The 21,901-nt window shown below is 41.3% G+C and overlaps 1 protein-coding gene across 1 annotated transcript in view; it reads left to right on the top strand.

Moving 5' to 3' along the window:
- The window catches only part of LOC115789225 (netrin receptor UNC5D-like), a 178,027-nt gene extending 159,304 nt beyond the window's left edge, over positions 1–18,723 (top strand). Inside the window, 8 exon segments of the mRNA XM_030742535.1 lie at positions 2,170–2,400; positions 6,637–6,658; positions 6,661–6,785; positions 14,064–14,228; positions 14,461–14,639; positions 17,368–17,426; positions 17,429–17,494; positions 17,497–18,723. Of these exon segments, the coding sequence (XP_030598395.1) occupies positions 2,170–2,400; positions 6,637–6,658; positions 6,661–6,785; positions 14,064–14,228; positions 14,461–14,639; positions 17,368–17,426; positions 17,429–17,494; positions 17,497–17,564 (915 nt within the window). The 3' untranslated portion in view covers positions 17,565–18,723.
- The last annotated feature ends 3,178 nt before the right edge of the window (positions 18,724–21,901 follow it).

Raw genomic sequence — 21,901 nt, 5'->3', positions numbered from 1 at the left:
TAATTTGTCAGCAGACGTGTTGCTCAAAAGGAAGCTATCAAAAGACCTGATGGAAGCTATATGCCAACAGAGAGGAGTGAATAGAAAAGAAAGGACGCAACAGACAAAAAGAGACGGGCAGGTTCTGGGAGGAAGGCAGAGAGATTCTTTGAATGTAAAGCTGTGGACCATCTCTGTCACTGAGAAATAATGAGACCTTTATCTCAGACAGGATGCTTACTCAAAACCTAATCTCTGGAATTAGTGGTATAATGGGAGATGGAGGTCTCTCTTCCACTCTTTCTTTATTTCTTTCCTTCTCCCACCTCCTCCTCTTCTTCACTGTGCCTGCCTCTCAGTGCCATGCCCATTAAAGTCTGCACTTTTGTACACTAGATTTTGACGCTATCATTTCTCCCTGGCTGCCTGGCGGGGATGAGCTATGTCGTGGAGATCCTTCATGTCTGCTTCAGCGCTAATGGGGCAGGTTTAGGAAGCTATGGGACACTAAATTACCCTACATTGCTTTATATACCTCAGTCAGGCCATATGCAGAGGGGACCTGTGGGTCACAGTTATGTTCCAGAGGTGATTTAGGAAGAATTGAGCACAAGATGAGTAGCAATTGGCCGTCGGATACAACTGCGCCCTGCTAATCCATTTTGTCAGTGTTACTGTATCCCCATCTGTTTAGTGAGATGTGTCATTATTCATTTGGCCCTCGTTCAGCTTTGCACAGCTCCTGGTCCTGTTTAAGTCTATGTATGAGGGAGAGTTTCCAAGTTACTGTCTGTGAAGTGTCTTAATAAAATCCTTGAAAAATGCTGATCAGTGGCTCTGTGAAGTGCATGGCTTTTTAAATTCTTCTGTTTGTCTTTATTTTCTACAGGAAACACAAGTAAATAAGATGTTGCCCAAACAGTCAGTTTTGAAAACCATTGCCTCACTTAAGCTAATACAGGCTGAATGTGGTTAAGCTTTTAGTTTGATCATGAGCTTAAAGCAGGTTTTTCTTTCAGCAAACAACAAAAATACATATCTGTATGTATATTTGTGTATAGATATGTATTTCTTCAATTATGGATGTTACACTCAGCACTGTCTGCAGAACATATAGCACAGCTGAGCAGATAGTGATGCAGAGTCAGGTGGTGCCTTCATATTAAGTTGCTAACAAGTGAAATGCATTACTGAAAAGCTAAGAGTAATTTAAGAGGATCAGACAGATATGTCCTAGAGCCACTGAGACTGTTTCACCTTGGAGGGGCTGTGACTCTCTTCCAGCCAGGTCCTTTCATGCCTTCTGACATTTATACAGATGTAATTTGTCAGCAGATCCATTGCTCAAAAGGAGGCAATCAAAAGATCCATCACTGAAGGCAGGTATATACCAACAAGAGACGGTATTAGGCAGATATATTAGAATTGTTTTACCCCCTAAAACCCACTGCCAACATCGACCTCAGAAAAGTCCAGTATCACTCAAAATGTATCCAAAATCATGAGTAAGAAAGAATCTCAATATTAAAAAGTTCTTAAGGCTCGTGAAGACATTGTTTTAATAGCACTATGTTTGACTGACTCCAGGAAGAGTAGCTGTACTTCTTATAGCTAATGGAGATCAAAATAAATAAATAAATTATAGTTAACTTCCAATCCAGTGAAGTTGTGCTTAATTTCACCTCCATATTTTTTATCCTTCAGCTCTACTAGAGTTGCTCTGTGTGACTGACAGCTTAAAATAAACTTATTTAACTTACACTCTGCCCCATTGCAGCCCCTCAGTTAATCCTCTGAAACAAGCTGTTTTAGCTCCCGCCACACTTCTTTTAAGCCAGCTTTCTTCCAACCGACTGCCCCTTGCGAACAGAGGGTTTGAACAGCAGGTGGGTGGGGCTTTTCCTCGCAGCCAGAGCTATCTGCTCTCATTGACATCATATAGAGCCGAGAATCAAAAAAAACCTGTCTGACTTGGAGTGTTCAAAGCAGTCTGGAGCCTGTGCTTTTGGCTCACGGGGGATTACTCGAACATATGAAGACATCATTATTTGAAATGCTGGCCTGCTTAATATGAGCATCCACCACTAGAACAGACTGTGTGTGTGTCTAATATAACAGAAATAAGGAAAAGCATTTTCTGTTTCATCCTAGAACTAAATCTATTCTCCTTTTGTGTCCCCACCACCAAAGGAAGTGATGTCTGTAGACGAGGAGAGCATCTCCTGTTACTGTCTGCTGGAGGCCCAGAAGTGCCATGTGCTGTTGGAGCATCCAGGTCGCTACGCTCTGGTGGGGGAGCCGCTGAACCAGGAGGCAGCCAAGCGTCTGAGGCTGGCTGTGTTTGGTAGTCCGGATGCCGGCAACTCTCTGGGCTTCACCCTCAGGGTTTACTGTGTGGATGACACACCCCATGCATTTCAGGTATGAAGGAAGAGAGAAATCACGAAGATCAGGAATGATTCATTTATGTGATGTGATGTCATTATGTTATAATTGGTCGTTATACTTATGAAACATATATTTTTTTTATTTACTTTGTTGCTGTATACATGACAGTGGAGGTGTTTTTTTATATGCATTATTTAATCAGTAAAGCTGAACTCTGACTTACCCTTGCCACTGACCAGTCAGTAGATTTTAGCAGTGGCGCGCCACTAACTAGCGACTTAGAGCACGATTGTCAGCTCCACAGAGACACAGAGTACATTCCAATCTCATCTTCTTTGTCTATTTAAAGACTGTGGAAGTGACAGAAACAATCTAATAACTCTGATGTAAATAGGCTGCTGCTGGGTTATTAAACTCCTGTGCAGTGCAGGCACAGGCTAGTTTTGTTCTGAACTGAAAGTGACAGTTCCACCTAGCAAAAGGCCGAATGTGTTACTGATCTGAAGGCAGCCTAAACCACATAAACAAATGAACAGTGATGCGTTCACTTACTGCTAAAATAACTGAAGTGCCTTTGAACGGTGACGTATTCACTTATTCACTGGTATACTCATTGAAGTGCATTTGAATGGTAATGAGGCCGCTTAACTTCACAAAACAAAAGTGATTCATGGTTTCCCCTTCAATGGGATGTCATGTAACATCAAGAGAAACGCACTGAAAGGAAAGTGAGAAAGAAAGACAACCCCTGTTTTGTTTGAAATGGTCAAACTTGCCTCAGTGGTAAAAAATAAAGGCTGCTGAACATCTATGAGGCTGTACTTGGATGTACTGATTATAAGGCTCATGTCATCATGCTGATTTGCTGATATTTAGCAGTTAATGTTGATGTAGAGTTGAAGCTAGACTGAATGTCAGGAGTTGTCCATAAAGCAACGTATAGGAGGAGCTAAAATTTTGATCTGCAGAGTTACAAGTAAAGTAACAATGTCAGCGTATTTCCCTTGTCGGCCTTGTGGCAGTGATACAGGAAAAGATAATGAATCACAAAAGTCAGGAGGATTCACCTTTGGATAGAAACATCTACATCTTTGTGACTGTGTTAGTCAAGACTACTTTGGACTCAAACTGCCATCCACAGAGTTGTTATGCTGTTAGCATGGTGAAAAAATATTATTTCCTTATGATGCATAATAAAGTCTGAATAGATTATATAAGATTTAAAAGTCAAAAAAAATTCTCACAAGCTCGCAGGTTGAGCAGGCAACCAAATGCTGCAAGGCTAAATGCAGTGGCCCGTGTTCCACTCTGACCCGAGGACCTTTGGTGCGTGTCTCACTCATGGTCACACATGTCACGTGGTAGCAACATAAAAAGAGTTCAAGGAGATAGTGGTCCTTGTCTAGTGGTAATGAGACCACCAACAGCAATCTTCCTCTTTTGGTGAAAGTCAGATCTTCTAGTGTTCCAGAACCATGCCAGGGGAATGAAGGTGTTTTAAGTGTCATTTAAAAAAGATTGCTTGGGATTTTTATATATATAATATATTTTTTTTTTTTTTTTTTTTTTTTTTGAGTTGTAAACTTGTTGATGGTTTTGTCTGGAAGAGCTGCTGTCAGAGTTTTTTTGTGCTCCACTGAAGATATGTTCTGTAACACAGCCACTGGGAGATGCCTGGTGACTAGGAGACAAGAGGGACTTTTAATTACAAAGACAACAGATGCTTCAAGGTTGCGTCTCTGCCCTTTCTTTAAGTAATTTAATTTGCTCTCTGTTAATTAAACGTGTTTCAGCTTTGCATTCCATGTGATGAGTTTTTGAATGCGTTAGAATGAGACACAGTCTGAGATGCAGCACAAGTTCATTGGCGTGCTCTTCAGTGATGAAAAGTTTGCCTTCCTCTTTGCAGTGAGGCCAGACTCAAAAGTACAAATGCACCTCTTTGTTAAAGGATTCTGCAATTTGAAACACAACAATTTCAATAAGTGTTTCTTTCTAGTCTTAATTAAATTATTCTGAAGTTGTGCTGAGAGCTGCCCCTTAGCCACTATGCTAGGCCTGCTTGAATTTTGGCTCCACTCAAGAGGCAGAATTCCTAGTGAACAAAGAGAAATTGGATGTAGGTGCCAAGAGCCAATTTACTCCACCTCTCCATCAGTCAGACATGGTTATTTGTTCATTTGTTCTTTTTTTTTTTTTTGCCTTTGTTTGTGCTCCATACGACAAATAATTTCCCCTGTGAGCTTGAAGCAGGAATCGATCAGGTTCAAGGCAGACTGTGTGCTTTGCATTGTGTTCCTTTTCCCACCCTTTCCTGCAAAACCAAGATACAGAAGATGTCAACACAGACATGCAAGTAGAGCACACAGCAGCACACGCATGCCTTCAGAGGTCTCCAACAAGAGTGAAATGTGATGCTTTTGCAGCTTTAGGTAAATATATTTGCAGACACCGGCTCTCATAGATTCTTAATATTTTGTAATTTTATACAAATGGTAACAGGAATGTCTCTTTGTTCATATGTGCAAAAGTAAGCTTACAGTTCAATGCGAGGTGTGAATCATTGCCCGGGTGTTCCTGATTGTACGCGCGGTTCACACGTAAAAGGTGGCAGCAGCTGTGTACCCTTCATTTCAGTCTGTCTTTTCATCTGTTAAAAATGCCGGGAGGCATGCACCAGTGTGAGCGCCCAGAAAATGCTGCATGACTGAAAAAACACTGTAAGAAGAGAAAACAAAAAAAAATGTGGAGAACTACAGCACAGGAAATATTTCAAGAAAATACAAAAGGAAAACTTAATAAAAAGGTGTCTGAGGACAAAAAAAAAATGTGAAACCTCCAATGGTCAGTGCCATCGCCGTCAGCCTCGAGAGTGCAGAAGCGTCACAATTCACTGTTCAGAGAAGACTGAGAAAGCAGCATTAAAGAGCCTCTGGCAAAAATAAATAAATCAATCAATAATTAACCATTTCTATAGTGATGGAAAGACAAAGTATGGAGAAAGAAAAACTATTTCACCGCATCAATATAACATGGATCATGTCAGAGGATGGCTGCCTCTGGAACTGGCTCATTTGCCTTTATCGATGATGTAGCAGATGACGGCAGCAGCCGGATGAAGTCTGAAGATAAATTTTGTCTGGCTGTGTACAAAGCAACTCTTCCAATCTCACAAGACTGTGGCCACCGAACGCACTGGCTGTGAAACCAAAGCTTTTTATCAGTGAAAACTCAGACCTCACCAGATTTAAACCCTTTTGGGCATTTTACCTGGAGAAAGAAGATTGAAGAGAGAGCAGCTGTAACAAACATCAGCTAAAGTCACTTTCTTTGAAAGCTCGGAAAAGCATTTGTTATGTCAGTGGCTGCCATTGCATCTCAGGGCTGCGCGCTACACATTTCCACTGTTATTTCCCTCGACATTCATTTGTTAACTTACCTATGCACACCTAAGTAAATGGGAACGCTACGCAGTTTCTCTTCTTTTTTATGGAGCACAGTAAGTTCCTGTCACTCTGCATATTAATATTGTTATTGTGAGTTTTCTCTCTGGTTTGAGGGAGCTTTTAGTATTTTTAGGACCCACTCAGTCTGGGCACATTTTGAAAGCATAAAAATGATGTTTTTTACATTCACGGTCACAGTTCCTCTAAAAGAGTGCAAGAGCGTCTGGCAGGGAAAAAAACATAGCTTTTCTTCCATTTTTTTCCATTAGGAAACTGTAATATTTGGTCACATTTTTTAGACTGATTTTAGGGAAATATGTTAAAAGTTCTAGTTCAAATCTGACTTTTTAGTACTGATCCTGTGTTTAATGCTGGGGATTATTTCCTTCATCAAATAACTGTTGTTTTGTTAATAATTGTCAGAAAATATTCACAAGTTTCTGGATTATATCTTTAAGTTGTTCATTTCCTCCAGCCAACAGTTCAAACCCCACAGAGTTTTAGTTTACTGTGAAAGACAAAGACAGAAGATTAAGGAAAACTATTAAGGAGCTGAAAGTAGCTGATGATTAATTGAGTGAATCAACTAATTGTTTGAGCGGTTTTCAGTTTCTTTCATTCGTCCTTTTAATTTGAACGTTGCTCTTGGCTCTGATTCGTCTGTGCACATTTTAATGCGTTCAAACACACATCTGTTTTAAAATCTGTGCTCTTGTCTTTGTGTCTTTTTTTGACACACACTGAATCAAACAACTCTTTTTCTGTACTTTTCTAACCCCTGCCCCACACCTGGGAAAAAATATCTCGCACCTTTCCTTATCAGGAGGTGGCAGTGGGCGAGCGCAGCAGGGCGGACGGCTGCTGGAGGAGCCTAAAATGATGCTGTTTAAGGCGAACACCTTCAGCCTCCAGGTATCCATCCAGGACGTCCCACAGTTACTCTGGAGCATCAAGCCTTTCACCACCTGCCAGGTAGGCACTTTCTGTTTCTGCAATTTAGAGTGAAAAGCAGAACATGCATTAACTGTATGTGCATCATCAGTTCAAATTCAAAGGAGGCTGTTGGTCACAGTCACAGACAGCTTTACTGCTCTCTCCTTCATCAGTTTCCCTTTTTTTTTTTTTTTTTTTTTTTTTTTTTTTTTAACTTGGTCACATCAAAGCCAGAGGACAGCAGCAAGGGCACAGCAGGTGACCACTAGGGCTAGCTATCTTGTCCACACACACACCCTTACAAACTTAATTATGACTTCCAGGCAGGCAAAAAACACACACATACACTCTCTCTAATATCATGGTTATCTTCCTTGGGGTCTCCATGCTGCATGTTCAGCTCTGCCCTGTGATGTTTATCCCACCAGTGACATCCTATTAGCAGAATTAGCCTGCCATAATGCCTCAAGTATACCAACTTGGATTTCTTAGGGAAGAGACACCGTGAGAGGGTGCTGCAGGGAAGATGACGCTGGGCTTTCATTCAGACACTACTCATGTCTAAAGGAGGCTTTTATATCTGTCCCACTGTCTGATGGATCTGAAGAGAGGATGATTCATCTGTAGAACAGTGTTTTTGACCTGCTCTTACTGCACCACTGTCTGGGTTACACAGTAGTCAGTAATTGAAGGTGAAATGGACCTTTTAGATTGCTCTGTTGCTTTTAGTTTTTCAGTTATAACATTTGGAGGAAATGTAGTGCAAGCTGCCCTAATTCCATAATAACAGCACATCTCCTGATCTAACAGATGGCAAATGCATGTATGGGTTTTATATTAGGAGTATCAAAATATGGAAGATTAAAAAAAATAAGCTAATAAAGTGGTTGTTGGCTGTGAGGATTACGCTATCTCTGTACTTACAGGTGAATTTGTTATTTAGTTACTTTATTAGATTTTTTTTCTCAAGCAGTAATTAAGTTTTTGCACTAATGATTCCAGCCCTTACAGATGGTTAACAGGACGTATTTACATCCAGGGTGGTCTAGCACCCACTGGTGCTCCTTCTGATGGGTAGACTTCTTGATTAGGCAACATCATTGATTGGCTAAAGAGGCCGCTCATTCATTCTTAATTTATCAGGTAAACAGCGAAGCGGGTGGCAAAGCTGGATTCAAATAACAAATGTCTTTTTTTTTTTTTTTTTTTTTGAACATTCTTTATTTAAGAGTATGTTATTATGAACCCAACATATGTGCATCTGTACATATTTACCTGCATACACATAATACAACAGAAAAAAGAAAACAAACACACAAAAAAAAAAAAAAAAAAAAAAAAAAAAAAGGAGGGAAAAAAAAAAAAAAAAAAAAGGGGGGGGGGGGGGGGGGGGGGGGGGGGGGGGGGGGGGGGGGGGGGGGGGGGGGGGGGGGGGGGGGGGGGGGGGGGGGGGGGGGGGGGGGGGGGGGGGGGGGGGGGTTAGTGTCTCAGCAAACAATTAACATGCATTTCAGCAACTGAAATCGATCAAAATGGTCCTTGTGGACTCACATGAGGGGTGGGTGAACCCACCCGGCGTCTTCCATAGAGAAGAGGAAGAACAAAACCCACAAAAGGGACTGACACAACTTCTTAGAACCTACATCTTCATCTGTGAGACCATCCAAAGTGGGAGATGGCTGGGGTCCATACTCTTAGAAAGACGTCCATTTTTACTTGAAGTGTTGCCGTTATCTTTTCCATTGTATACACCCCTTTCAGTCTTTCTTGCCATTGTTGAAGGGTGGGGGGCAAAGGCTTGAACCAGGACAGAGTTATCATTTTCCTTGCAACCAGTAGAAGAATCTGTAGTAACTGAACTTCCTTTTTCCCAATATTTCCTCCTGGGGTCAAGCCCAATATGTAATGCAGTGGGTTCAGCGGTAGTGTGAACTTAAAAATTTTTTGAACTTCTGTCTGCACTCCCTGCCAGAATGAGGTCAATGCTGGGCAGTCCCAGAAAATATGAGTGTGATCCCCTATCTGGTTACAATTCCTCCAACACAAATTTGTAGCATTCCTGTCGTATTTTGAGATACTAAAGGGCGATTTAAAGAATCTCATTTTCAATTTCCAATCAAATTCCTTCCACCCTGGGCTATGGGTGATCTTATGACCATTTTCACAAACCCTCTCCCACTCTTCGTCTTCAATAACAATGTTCATTTCCAGTTCCCACTTTTGTTTTATATCTAAGGAATTGTCAGAGAAATGCATCTGTAAGTGTCATATATATTAGACACAATCTTCCTCTTGCTATTTTCCTCTACGCATTTTACCATAAACTTTTCCAGGGGTATTATATTTTGTTTCAAAGTAGGCCATTCCTTGTGTGATAAGAGAAAGTTTCTTAATTGTAAATATCTATAAAAATCTTTAGAGCATAATCCATATTTGTCTTGTAGCTGCTTAAATGACTTAAGGGTTTCTCCATTGAATAACTGGTTGATTCTTATTAATCCCTGCTGTGCCCATCTCTGGTATCCTGTATCCAGTTTGTTTGGAAAAAAGTCAATAATCTTGGCTATTTTCACTATGCGTGATATTGTTAAAGGTGCTCCTATTTTTTTCCTCACCAAGGACCAAACCCTGTGCGTACAGATAATCCACTCATTTTCAACTTTTAAATCTTTCCATTTCTTTCCCTCCATAAATGGGATCCCTTCAAGAGGTACCAACTGGCACGCATTATTCTCCAGGCCAATCCAGTTCGTCTCCTCATCTTGTACAAGCCATTCGACCACGACACGAAGTTGTGCTGCCCAGTAATACAACTTCAAATTAGGCAAACCGAGACCACCTCTTTCTCTTGGGCTGAATAGTAGTTTCTGCCTAATCCTTGGCTTCCTCCTCTGCCAAATAAAGTTATTAATCATTTTATCTAAAGTTTTAAAAGCAGAGGCAGGTATCCAAATAGGGAGTGCCTGAAATAGATACATTAATCGTGGGAGTAAATTCATTCTCACTGTTTCTATTCTGCCCAATAAGGACAGAGGAAGAATCTCCCATCTGGTTAGGTCCGACTTTATTTGTGTGATTAGTCTACCATAATTTCCATTAAATAGTTGCGAGGTTTGTGGTGTAATCATCACACCCAAGTATTTAAACCCCTTTTGGGCCAATTAAAAGTGGCCTCTTTATCTAAACTTTTTGGCCATTTGCCCACCAGCATCATAGCCTCTGACTTGGTTTCATTGATCTTGTAGCCTGAGATTTCTCCAATATCTCTTAAACCAGTCATGAGCCTGGGGATCGAACTCAGAGGGTTAGAAATATACAAAATAATGTCATCCGCGTATAATGAAATTTTATGAGTGACTCCTCCTGCTGTTACTCCATGAATTCTAGAGTCTGTCCGTATGCTTTCCGCCAGGGGCTCGATACTAATTGCAAATAGTAGAGGCGAAAGAGGACATCCCTGCCTAGTCCCTCTTTTTAAACTAAAATTCTTTGAGGAATATCCATTCACCCGTACTTTGGATGTGGGTCCAGAATATAACACAGTAATCCAATTAATAAAATCTCTATGAAATCCCATTTTTTCTAGTGTGTGTCTCAGGTACTGCCAGTCAACCCTATCAAATGCTTTTTCAGCATCAAGGCTGAGAAGCATTGAAGGATCCTGTTTTTGTTTTGCCACAGAGATCACATTTAAGGTTCTCCTAATATTATTTATCCCTAGACGTCCCGTTATAAATCCTGTTTGGTCCGGTTTAATTATTGTGTGGATACATTTTTGAATTCGATTTGCCAATATTGTAGTCAGAATTTTTAAATCACAGTTAAGCAAACTTATTGGTCTGTAGGATGAACAATTTGTGGGGTCTTTGCCTTCCTTGGGAATTATAGATATTATTGCTTCTGACCAAGACTTTGGGGGATCCTTATTTGTGAGGGCATAATTAAATACCCTTTGTAATAGGGGTGTGACTTCTGTTTTAAAATACTTATAAAATTCCCCAGGGAACCCATCTGCTCCTGGCACTTTGTTGTTTTTTAAATTTGTTATGGCTTCCTCAATTTCCTTTTTGTGATTGGATCCCTCATTGCTCTAGCGTCATTTTCCATTAATTTTGGTAACGTAATTTTACCCAGTTCCTTCTTAATCTTCTCTATTTTATTGTCTATCTCCTCTGATTCATAAAGCATCTCATAGTAAGCTGAAAAAGCTTCTGCTATGTCTTTAGGATGGGACAGTGTTTTCTTTGTAAAAGGATGCATTATCTTTTCCACTGTGCGATCTGCCTGTTTCTTACGCAACTGAAATGCTAATAGCCTGCTAGCCCTATTACCTGATTCATAGTACTTTTGGTTAGCAAAGCGTAATGCACCCTCAGCCTTATATGTCAACAAGTTATTTAGCGTTTGCCTGTATTCGCTGAGAGATTTTAAAATAGTTTCATCATTTTGTCTTTTTATGTTCTTCCTCCAATTGCTGAATGCGGTTTTCTAATTCTACTTGTTTTTTATTGCGTTCTCTTTTAATTTGGGATGACAGAGAAATGAGCTTGCCCCTCATTACCGCCTTTGCAGCTTCCCAAAGAGTAGACACTGATACTTCCCCATTATCATTTTTTTCCATATACTCGTTCCAATCTTTTTTAATTCTTTGAACTACTTCTGGGCAGTTCAGAAGCGAAACATTCATTCTCCACTGGTTTGGTTGTTTATCATTTTCTAAGTTTATTGTCATGACAACTGGACTGTGGTCTGATATTGTTATTGGTTTGATGTGACAATTTATGACTTTATGTACATCTCTCCTTAAGACAAAAAAGAGATCTATTCTGGAATAACTTCCGTGAACCTTTGAAAAAAAGGTGTAATCACGCTCCCTGGGGTGACTTTGACGCCATACATCTATCAGCCCCAATTCTTCAATCAAACTAGGCAATATTTTAGCCTTCTGGGGCACTGGTCTTTGTTCACAAGGATGTTTGTCCATTCTGTGGTTCATCACACAGTTAAAATCACCTCCTGCTATTATAAATCCCTCCGCTTTGGTTGTCAAAAGGGCTGAAATATCCTTAAAGAAGCTAGGATCATCTTCATTAGGCGCATAGATGTTTAAGAGGGACATTTTCACCCCCTAATTGTACCCACAGCCAAGATGTAGCGTCCCTTTTTGTCTTCATACATGTCTTCTAAGGCAAAACCTAGTGATCTGTGACACAAAATGGCAACTCCTCTCTTTCTACCACCTACCCTCTAACTACCTCTCTATTACTACCCCCTTTCACATGAAGCACTATAAACCTGCCCCACCCACTCCCTTCTGAGTTTTTTATGTTCTGTCTCATTAAGGTGGGTTTCCTGAAGCATTGCAATAGAACAATTCAATCTTTTCAGCTGGGTCAGAATTTTCTTTCTCTTCACGGGATTATTTATTCCGTTTATATAAGTGATTACTGTTAATGTATCCATTTTGTAGCTTATCCCTTGTAACTGTACTTAATTATAATCAGAGTGAAGTCAAAAGTTGCAATTACATAGAAAATATTGTTTGCTGAGAGACACAAAATGGTAAAGAAACAAAAAAGTTTTCCTGAACATGAAAAACAACTGTGAGCTTCCAATAACCCGGTGGTTTGCCCCTGAAATGAGGTGAACACAAACACAACCCTACAACTAAAGTCAGGGGGTCCCCACCCCCGATCTTCTTTGGGCAGAGAGATGGGGCTCTCTGGGTGGTGTGCACAAAGTGCCTGGGCGATGGTCCTCCAAGATGTCCCCAAGGTATCCTCACACCGCCATAATCGTAAAATTTGCTTCATCCAGTCCTCCTCTTCCTCCCTTCCCCACCGTCCCGTAGCTTATTTTTCAACACTTCTTTTATAGCCTGAATCTATATGTTGAAGTCAATATTTTATGATAAATGACACTCCCTTGCATGTCTAGTCTTATTTACTATTATTCTATTGTTATTGTCTATTATCTTCCTTACTGTTCATCACAAATTTAGCTTCTATGTACCTCTCATGCACTTCTAGACTTGATATGGCGATCTCATTCACAGGAAGGGGCTCTCTTCTCTCTGTTATCACCTTGGATAATGGCTCTGATCTCAGCAGGGTTCAGCTGTTGGCTCTTTCTCTCTCTTTCCCTGAGTTGTCCATCCGTCTCGTGTCAACTCCTGTTCCAGTATCTCTCCGTCCTCCAAAGATGATTCAATGCCGAGTTCTTTCAGTGTAGAATGCGCTGCTGAAAGTGAGGGGAATAATTTTGTGCCCTCGTTCAGGAAGAGTTTCAGCTGGGCTGGGTATGGTGACTGGGCCCTGATGTTCTTTTCTTTTAGCTTTTTTATTACTTCTCTGACTTTTTTCCTTTTCTTCTGCAAGTCCGGTGAGTAGTCATGGTCGAAATAAATCGTGTGCTCTTGGTACCGTATGTTTTTTTGCTTCCAAGCTTGTGAAAGCACTTTTTGTTTTACACTAAAGTCCAAAAACCGGGCTATGATGGATCTTGGTGGCGCCGCTGCGGCTTTAGGCTTCGGACCTGGTGCTCTGTGTGCTCTTTCTAATTTAATAACAACTTCTTCTCGGAACTCTAAAGAGGTGCTCAGGAGGTCTGTGATAAAGTTTATCATGTCTTCCTTTTCCGCTCCCTCTGGAACGCCATACAGCCTGATGTTATTACGGCGGAGTCTGTTTTCCATGTCGTCACATTTAGCCGTGAGGAGAGCTTCTCTTTCCAGCAAATATCCCAGTGCTCTCTCCTGCCGTATGCTTCTGTCCTCCGTTGCACTTACTCTGTCCTCCGCTTCAGTCACTCTTCTGTCCAGCCCCTCCATTCGTTTCTTCAAGTCCTCCATAGATGACTCTACCCGGTGTAAAGAGCTCTTCAGCTCCCGAAATGAGTCAGTGTTTTCCTGCCGAAGTTTTCTTAATTCCATTAGCATCGCTGTTTCCCCGCTGGCGTCTCCCATAGCTTTCAACGGTGTAGCTTCGGCTAACGTTAGCTGCTTGGAGCCTGTTATAACGTCGTCTTTTCTACCTGCCTTCATGTCGTTCTTTTCTGACTTCTGACTAGAACTCCGTATTCTTGAGCCCTTTCCCTTCAGTTTGGTACTCATTTATCACTTTTCATTACTTTGTCGGCTATATGTTGGTGGGTCTGGTGGAACTGCAAGTTTATGCGTCCGTCCTCTTCATATCCTTCCCGGAAGTCCCATAACAAATGTCTTTAGCAGGGATTTAATGAGTGTGTTGTCTCCACCATCCTAATCCTTTCATCATTATGTTCATCCTGTCCGCCCTCCTGTCTCTCCTCGCTCTGCAGGAGTTCTCCTTTTCTCAGGTGTGGGCCAGTAACCAGCGTCCCCTGCAGTGTGCCTTCACATTAGAGCGATACAGCCACTCTTTGTCTCAGCTCTCGTGCAAGATCAGCATCCGACAGGTCACAGGCAAGGAGCAGATACTCCAGGTCTACACGTCTGTAGTGGAGGTGAGTGGCACTCATAGAAGGCGTGGTGTGTGGGCAGTCATGCGGCCTGTTAATAGGTTCTTTTACTGCACTGAATAACTCTTGATTTGATTTAAGAGCTTGCTTAATGAGCCTCTCAGGGAGCTGTTCATCTCTAGATTGCAAAGTCCTTGTCCTTGTCTTATTGTTGAGGTGAGAAAACTTTGAGTATCAAAATCACCCTGACATCTCTAACTTTCTGTCCTGCTACTAGAATGAAAAGGAAGTGGTTCCCTTTTTCACACAGTCGGACTGTACCATCACCTCCCAGACAGGGTCAAGGGCCTTTAAAATCCCCCTGTCCATCCGTCAGCGGATCAGCGCCACCTTTGACACTGCGAATGCCAACGGGAAGGACTGGCAGCTCTTGGCTCAAAAGCTCCACATAGACAGGTCTGAGTTATAACACTCTGAAACCTGAATTTCATTCTCATGCCTTAGTTGCCATTTCCATACTGCTGAGTCAAATGAATGGGCTGGTATGTTTTCTTTAGGTGCAAAGAATAAAAAAAAAATGCTCCATGTTCAACAATGTAAGCACTGTTCCCACTGTGAAGACTATTTTTAATCTAGAGTTTAGACACCATGTCAGGAATTATCTTCTCCAGCCTTCAGTAACATGCCAAGCTGCTGATTTCATTATAGATCTAAAAACACATGCAGAGAGAGAGAGAAAAACGTCAGAATACTGTAACTGGAAAGAAGAGATGCGGTGTTTTGCAGAAATCTGAAGAAAGGTCTCTGACTGCTGACAGGCCAGCCTCTGGCAAGAAAATGTGTTCATGTTAGCACTTCTCATTAGCAGCATCTCTGCATGTGCTCCGTTTTCCAGCCCCTGATACACTCTCGAGAGGTTGTGCCAGGTCAGTTATTTGCGTAGGCTGTGATGGATTTTAGTTGTTTGGTGATGGGGTGATCGCTATTTGTGCTTCAGAAGAGAAGTCAATAATCAAGTTCTTATAGCCACGGAGACTCTTTAGATCTGTGCAGCCAGCTCCATCAAGCACTTGAGAAAGAGAGTACTGACAGTGAGTACACTCTCCATCTTGCCAGTTGGAGAAACATGAGAGGGAAAAGTTCACTAAGAAGCTATGACAGAAGCTATGTGATTATGGAATTTCGCTTCAGCTAAGTCTGAAAACAAACATCTGTGAATGAGAAATGGGAAAGGGATTTCAGAGCTTTTTCAACCCAGCCAAACACACCAGGAAGCATGTAATGGAAATGTCTCTACCTAGTTAAGCTGATTTTTGTAATTATTTCTGTGAGTGTGTGGGAACATCATCATACCGAGGTGAGAAAGAAAGGCAAAGATGGGAGAAGGCAACAAATCCCATTGTAATGAAACAGTGCACTCTCTTGGAGAGGTGCTGTAACAACATCAGAGGAAGGAAAGAGCTGGAAATTAAATTTAAAGCCTGTTTTTTCATACGATAAATCACACCACCAACTGCAACTTCATTTTACTGTGCTACTGGCATTATTCTCTTACCTTTCCTGGGTATTTCTGACTTATTGGACAAATTATTTTATTAAAAAATATCCACCCATCTTCTTCCCCTTATCTAGTTCAGGGTCGTGGGAGGGCTGGAGGCTATCCCAGCAGTCATAGGGCAAGAGGCAGGGTACACCCAGTACAGGTCACCAGCCTGACACAGAGAGACAGACTACCATTCACACCTAACCCCACTAACCCCACAGGTCTTTGGACTGTGGGAGGAAACCGGAGTACCGGGAGAAAACCCACTCAAACTCCACACAGAAAGACCCCGGCCAAGGTGGATTTGAACCCAGAACCTTCTATCTGTGAGGCAACAGTGCTGAGCACCACGTCACCGTACTGCCCGTTACTTGGCTATTTTTTGTAAATAACAGTTTATGTATTGAAGGATGTTGAATGTGGAGCTGCCAGGCAGGAGGAAAAGAGGAAGATTCATGGATGTGTTGAAGGAGGACATGCAGAGGGTTGGTGTGACAGCAGAGGATGTGAGGAATAGGATGAGATGGAGGCAGATGATCTGCTGTGGAAAAGAAACAAGTACAAACCCAATTCCAAAAGTTGGCATGCGGTTTAAAATGTGAATAAAAACAGAATGCAATGATTTGCAAATCTCATAAACCCATATTTAATTCACAACAGAACATATCAAATGTTTAAACCAAGAAAATTTACCGTACAAAAAAAAAGGTCATTTTGAGTTTGATGGCAGCAACACGGCTCAAAAAAGTTGGGACACGGTCATGTTTACTGCTGCGTATCATCCCTTCTTCTCTTAACTCTGTAAACATCTGGGAACTGAGGAGAGCAGCTGCAAATATAAAATTCTAGCTGCTCAAGTCCCGGCTCTTCTTTTTTGTATTTTTTGTTTCATGATGCGCCAAATGTTTTCAGATCAGGTTTCACGGCGCCATGCAGCATAGCTGCTGTATGCGAGGCCTGCCCTGAAAAAGATGTTGAGCGGACAGGAGCACGAGTGTTCCTGAGCCCATGCAGTGATTTTCATGCCTGTTTGTTAAATGCAGTGCTGCGCATTTCATTTGGTTTTTGTCCCTTGCGCATAAAACTTTCCTGCCAGAGTCTTGGAATCTTTTGATGATGTGCTGTAGATGATGTCATGGTTCAAAAGTCTTGCAACTTTATGTTGATGAACATTATTCTGTAATTGTTCCACAATTTGTAGATGGAGCTTTTTGCAGATTGGTGGACCTCTGCTCATCTCTGCTTCTAAGATGCCTCTTTTCATACCCAGTAATGTTACTGACCTGTTGCCCGTTAACCAGATTAATTGCAAAAATGTTCCTCCAGCTGTTTCTGCTTCTCCAGCCTTTTGATGCCCCCTGTCCCAAAGTGTTGGAGACACGTTGCTGCCATCAAACTCAAAATTAGCTGATATTTTTGATGAAAGCGTAAAATGGCTCAGTAAACATTTGATATGGATATCACTGACCGTCCACTCTTTTTAGTCTTACCTCTCGTGAATTGTCCAACGTTTTTGAAGTGTAATACTATCTAGCAAATTGGCACTGTCATAGTGACCACCTCATTACTACCCCACTCATTTGTTATCCACTGTCAAACAATGCTCTAAAATATTAAAATATTAATTTTCCTGTTCTCTAGGAATCTGTGCTACTTTGCATGTCAGGAGAGCCCATCATCAGTCATTCTGACTCTGTGGGAAGCCAGCACCAGGAATCGGGTGACCTGGACTCTCTGGCCAGTGCCCTCGAGGAAATCGGCAAAGTTCATTCCCTCGGGCAGCCACTCTCAGCTGCAGCACAGAGGAACAGGACTCTGATTCACAAAACTGGGCGTAGAGGCGGCTCTGCATCAGATGAAATGAATGAACCTTTACTGCATGAACACTTATGTTCAGGTGTAGTAAGTAACCTACGGTGAGGTGGAGAGATGCACAGAGGCCAGCAAGGGCAACTTAATTCTTGACTGTTACTAAAGGAACACCTCTGCTAAACCAAATGAATCATAGAGGCAGAAGGAAATCAGGAAATGACGAAGAGATGTGTTATTGTGAGGCACCAACAAACTTTGGAAAGGCATACAACATTGCCACACACACAGATCTCTTACTGAGAAATGTCAACTTCTGACACTTCGGGAGAACCAATTGATACGCTGTGTTAAGGATTACAGATGTCTGTGAAAGGAAGATGAAGTGTGTTTTAAACAAACTGCCGCTGTGACCCTTCCAGGATTGGATGTGCTTGTACTTGCCCTCAAACAGTCCACTGGGCTGTCAAATGTTTAGTGTAATGTCATCATTTTCTTATGTCACTGACGCCTCATGCGTTTTTGTTTTTTTGTTTTTTTTTTTTCCTTTTCTGCACATGTTTCTTCTGCTGAAGTTTTTAAAAACACAGACAAGAAATGAATATTGGGCTCTTAATTTTTGTCAGAACATCCGATCATAATGTGAGACGAGAGACGCAGAGTGTCCACAGTGATTAGTATATGAAAGGACTTGGTGTCACATGCTAAGATTGAATTGATTGATTGGGGATTTATGAGAAATGACTTCCTAAATGCTTTGACCCTGACATGAATCTGTCAGAGCAGAGACTTTAGAGGAGGATAACTCACCTGGCTGATCTGTGCAGCCAGAGGTGCATCCCCAAAGGAAAATTAATGTTTTAGTGTGAGACAAGTGAACTTTATAGGGACATTTTATATATCCTGGAATTGCTGGAACTGGTAAGGAAGTGTGTACTTTAAAAAAAAAAAAAAGCCAGAGGCATATTTTTTCTTGATTTTCAAATTCAAATATGAAAATTAAAAATATGACTTCTTGGCTGGAGCTCCCTGCCTTTGGACGATCAAATGCTAGGACGTGGTTATTCAGAGACACTTAGCCAGCTCTCACTCCCTCTCTCCTGTCTTATCTTCCTGAGCAGAGGCAGCATCCACTTGAAAAAAGAGATCCTGATCAGGAAGATTCCTACATTCAGTTGCTCTGGCTGCCCCTCACTTAATAAAGTGACTTTGTGTTGAACTCTGCGTCGGCACTCTCTTTTCAATCTGCTTAATGAATTGAATTCTGAAAGGCCAGACAGCCCACACGCAGCACTGTGGTAGGAATCAGTCCATGTTCAAAAAACTTCATTCAGATAAGAGATGAAACAGAGGCGCATTCAAAGTCCAGTTTCAGAAAGGTGTAAAATAAATACATATGCACTATTTGAGTTTGGACTGCAGCTCATTGCAATGTTGGTGTTGCATCATGTAGCTGTTTGAACTCCATCAAAAGAGAAATTTCTTCTCAACAGCCCTGACAGTCTCTTGGTTCTAACCCTTAAAATTTGCTTGAATAAGTAACTTCCTTAAAAGGCTACAATATTTTTAAATGCCCAAACTTCTTGATGGATTTAAATTCTTAATGAAGACACTCAGGCATAGTTTGTCTACTCAATAGCAGCCCGTGCCCCACGGCACTCCACAAACTTTGACATGGTTTAAATATCTTAAAAAGCGGCCAGTTGAAAGAGCACTGCTTTCTTTCTCACTTTGATGCATACTTTGGCATTTTGGGGAAATTCAGCCATAGCAGTTTGCCAAGAAACTTGAAAATTTGAAGCTACAGCCAGCAGTCAGTCAGTTAGCTTAGCTGAACGGCCGCAAATTGAAACATGTGAGGCCCTTCTTTTAATTTGCCTCCCAACTTTGTAGTCAAGCTGGCAGAGAAGGATACAGATTGAAGAGCTTATGCCGGATTTCTTAGTTAAAAACTGTAATTCCTTTTGATTTGTGCCATTGTGGAAGGAACACAAAGACATGCATTTCATTCAGTAACAGCTGGGAATCTGCTTTCAGTTACCCGTGACCGCTTAATAAAAATAATGCACGCTGTAGTCTGTTAGCAAACATCTCTTTCTGTCCGGTGTGTATCAAAGAATCAGTGGGACTGATTTTCCTCTATTAGCTACAGGTTGCCGGCCAAAGCTTGGGATACATTCATGACTGGAGGATTTTTACTGACAGACCCCTCCTAGAAGTCACATGCTGAGTTAGACCTCTTAAACAGATAACTGCTTCAGGAGAGCAGCATCTAAACTGAGGATTTTAAGCTTACAGTACAACAAAGATACATATTTATATATCTATAGTTTATGCTTAAAGGTGTATTCTGAAGAGTGTAAGCTGAAAAGCCTGTCCATTTTTTTTTTTTTTTTTTTTTTTTTTTGCAGGAAGAATTTCTTCCATCCAAAGTTATGAAAGTCTGAAAAGTTCTCACCGTGCTGACTGAAGGCAGATCATCATGTTATTTTCCATGTTTTTTGTTTTTTTTTAATGCTATTGACCTCCATTGCTAGCATATCTGTTAAATAAGGACTAACAGTAGTGGCGTTTTTGACTTCTCCACTGTGGCTCGACACCTGATCTCTATTCAGTCCAAAACAGGGTTTTCTCAATTCTGAGGCAACTACGTGGAACAGATTTTTGTCCAACTTCAGCTGGAGGATAAAGAGTTTCAAAATTAGAATCAGGTTTCAGTAGTAAACAAGTGAAGTAATAGAGACCAGTGTGTGAAAGGAAACTCAAATTGCTTGATGTTGTGGCAATATAACACTACAGTGACAGGTTTTTCTACAGCAGCTGCATTATTCCCATACTTGCTTCTTGCGCTTGCCATCAGCAGATACTTTCCGCTGCCACGTGAATGAGGCCAACTTTTAGCATGCTCACATATAGGGAGTACAGGCGTCATCTGGAAGAACAATCTCACCTATTCAGAGTGTGGTACGGGGGGGGGATCTCAAGCAGTGCTGCAGCGCTGGCCAGCGAAGCTAAACGTTTTTCTGCAGTTGCTCACAAAAGAGGGAAAAAATAATCTAACACATGCCCCACTGATGCATCATCATTCCCTGAGCTGACCTCCTTGAAAATGACTTCTGATGAAGTCAGGAGATGTTCTGCATCCTCTGCAAGCCCCTAGGTGGCAATTCATTTCTATTTACGTTAGATTTTTGTGATTTTATTGTATTTACAGATGCATCTGAGCTTGGGATGAGATCTGTCAGGTCTTTTTAGACCTCAAGAAATAGGAAGCTACACACCATTGCAGCCATGTACAGCCTTCTATGGGGCACTTAATGGAAAAAATTACATTCAGAAGATGCAAAAATACCTGTGCATGAATTGATGAGAAATTTGAGGGTTTTCATAAAGGAAACAGCTTCTCTGGTACTGTTACTCCACCCTAAACATTATTATTATGGAAATATCAAAAGGTATACCAGTAATACAAATGGCTTGAAAAAGGCTATTTCTCCAAGCTGAGTCTCTTCAGAATGCTACAGTGGATGGATGAAAGCTGATGGTCTACTGGGCAACCAGATTGCACTCAAAGAAAATGACTGAGACTTGATTGAAATGTTGACCTATATACAAAGAAGGGATGCAGCCGGTATTTACTGGCACCACAGAAAACCACAGAGCACCTGCCAATGGGCAGTATCCATTTTTCCTGCATCAAAATGGAAGATACTTTATTATTATGTCATTTTCTGTCCATATGGATTCAGCATTACTCTGCTTTCCCTAGTTTCCGATGTTTTTTTCTAGTCAGGGAAGGAACCACACGACGCTATGCAGATCTATAACAAACAGTGACAACGCTCTGATTTATGCCACCTCGCAAAGATTTTGTGGACACTGCTGGAATTAAAGATTACTTTGGACATTTCTGGAAATTTATTGGGATTTTTTTGTTTGTTTGTTTTTGGCAGAGAAGGAGGGAACTTCTCAGACTTTTTTGGCTCAAGGTTTGTACAACAAGGTGTTGCTCTGCCAAATGTTTTCTCTTTTCCCAGAGCGTCCGCTCACTATCTCACATACCTTTATCTCTGGAAATTTTCTTTATGGAAAACATTCAAATGACAAATTTTTCCATCCTCTTTGCTAATTAAAGCCAGCCTCCCTCTCGCCTACATATGCACACGCACACACACACACACACACACACACACACACACACACACACACACACACACACACACACACACACACATACACACATACACATACAGGAGTCTAAAGGAAACTGATAAGCTTTATGGTTACCTGTGTTGTGCATCACAAAAATGAGTTTTCTAACTAATTGTGCCTCTTTGTGTGAGTTTGGTGTCATCAGAAAGTCTGT

The sequence above is a fragment of the Archocentrus centrarchus genome, chromosome 12, assembly GCF_007364275.1.
Source record: "Archocentrus centrarchus isolate MPI-CPG fArcCen1 chromosome 12, fArcCen1, whole genome shotgun sequence".
Lineage (NCBI taxonomy): Eukaryota > Metazoa > Chordata > Actinopteri > Cichliformes > Cichlidae > Archocentrus > Archocentrus centrarchus.
The sequence above is the reverse complement of the archived record's forward strand: the minus strand, read 5'-3'. Positions and strand labels throughout refer to the sequence as shown.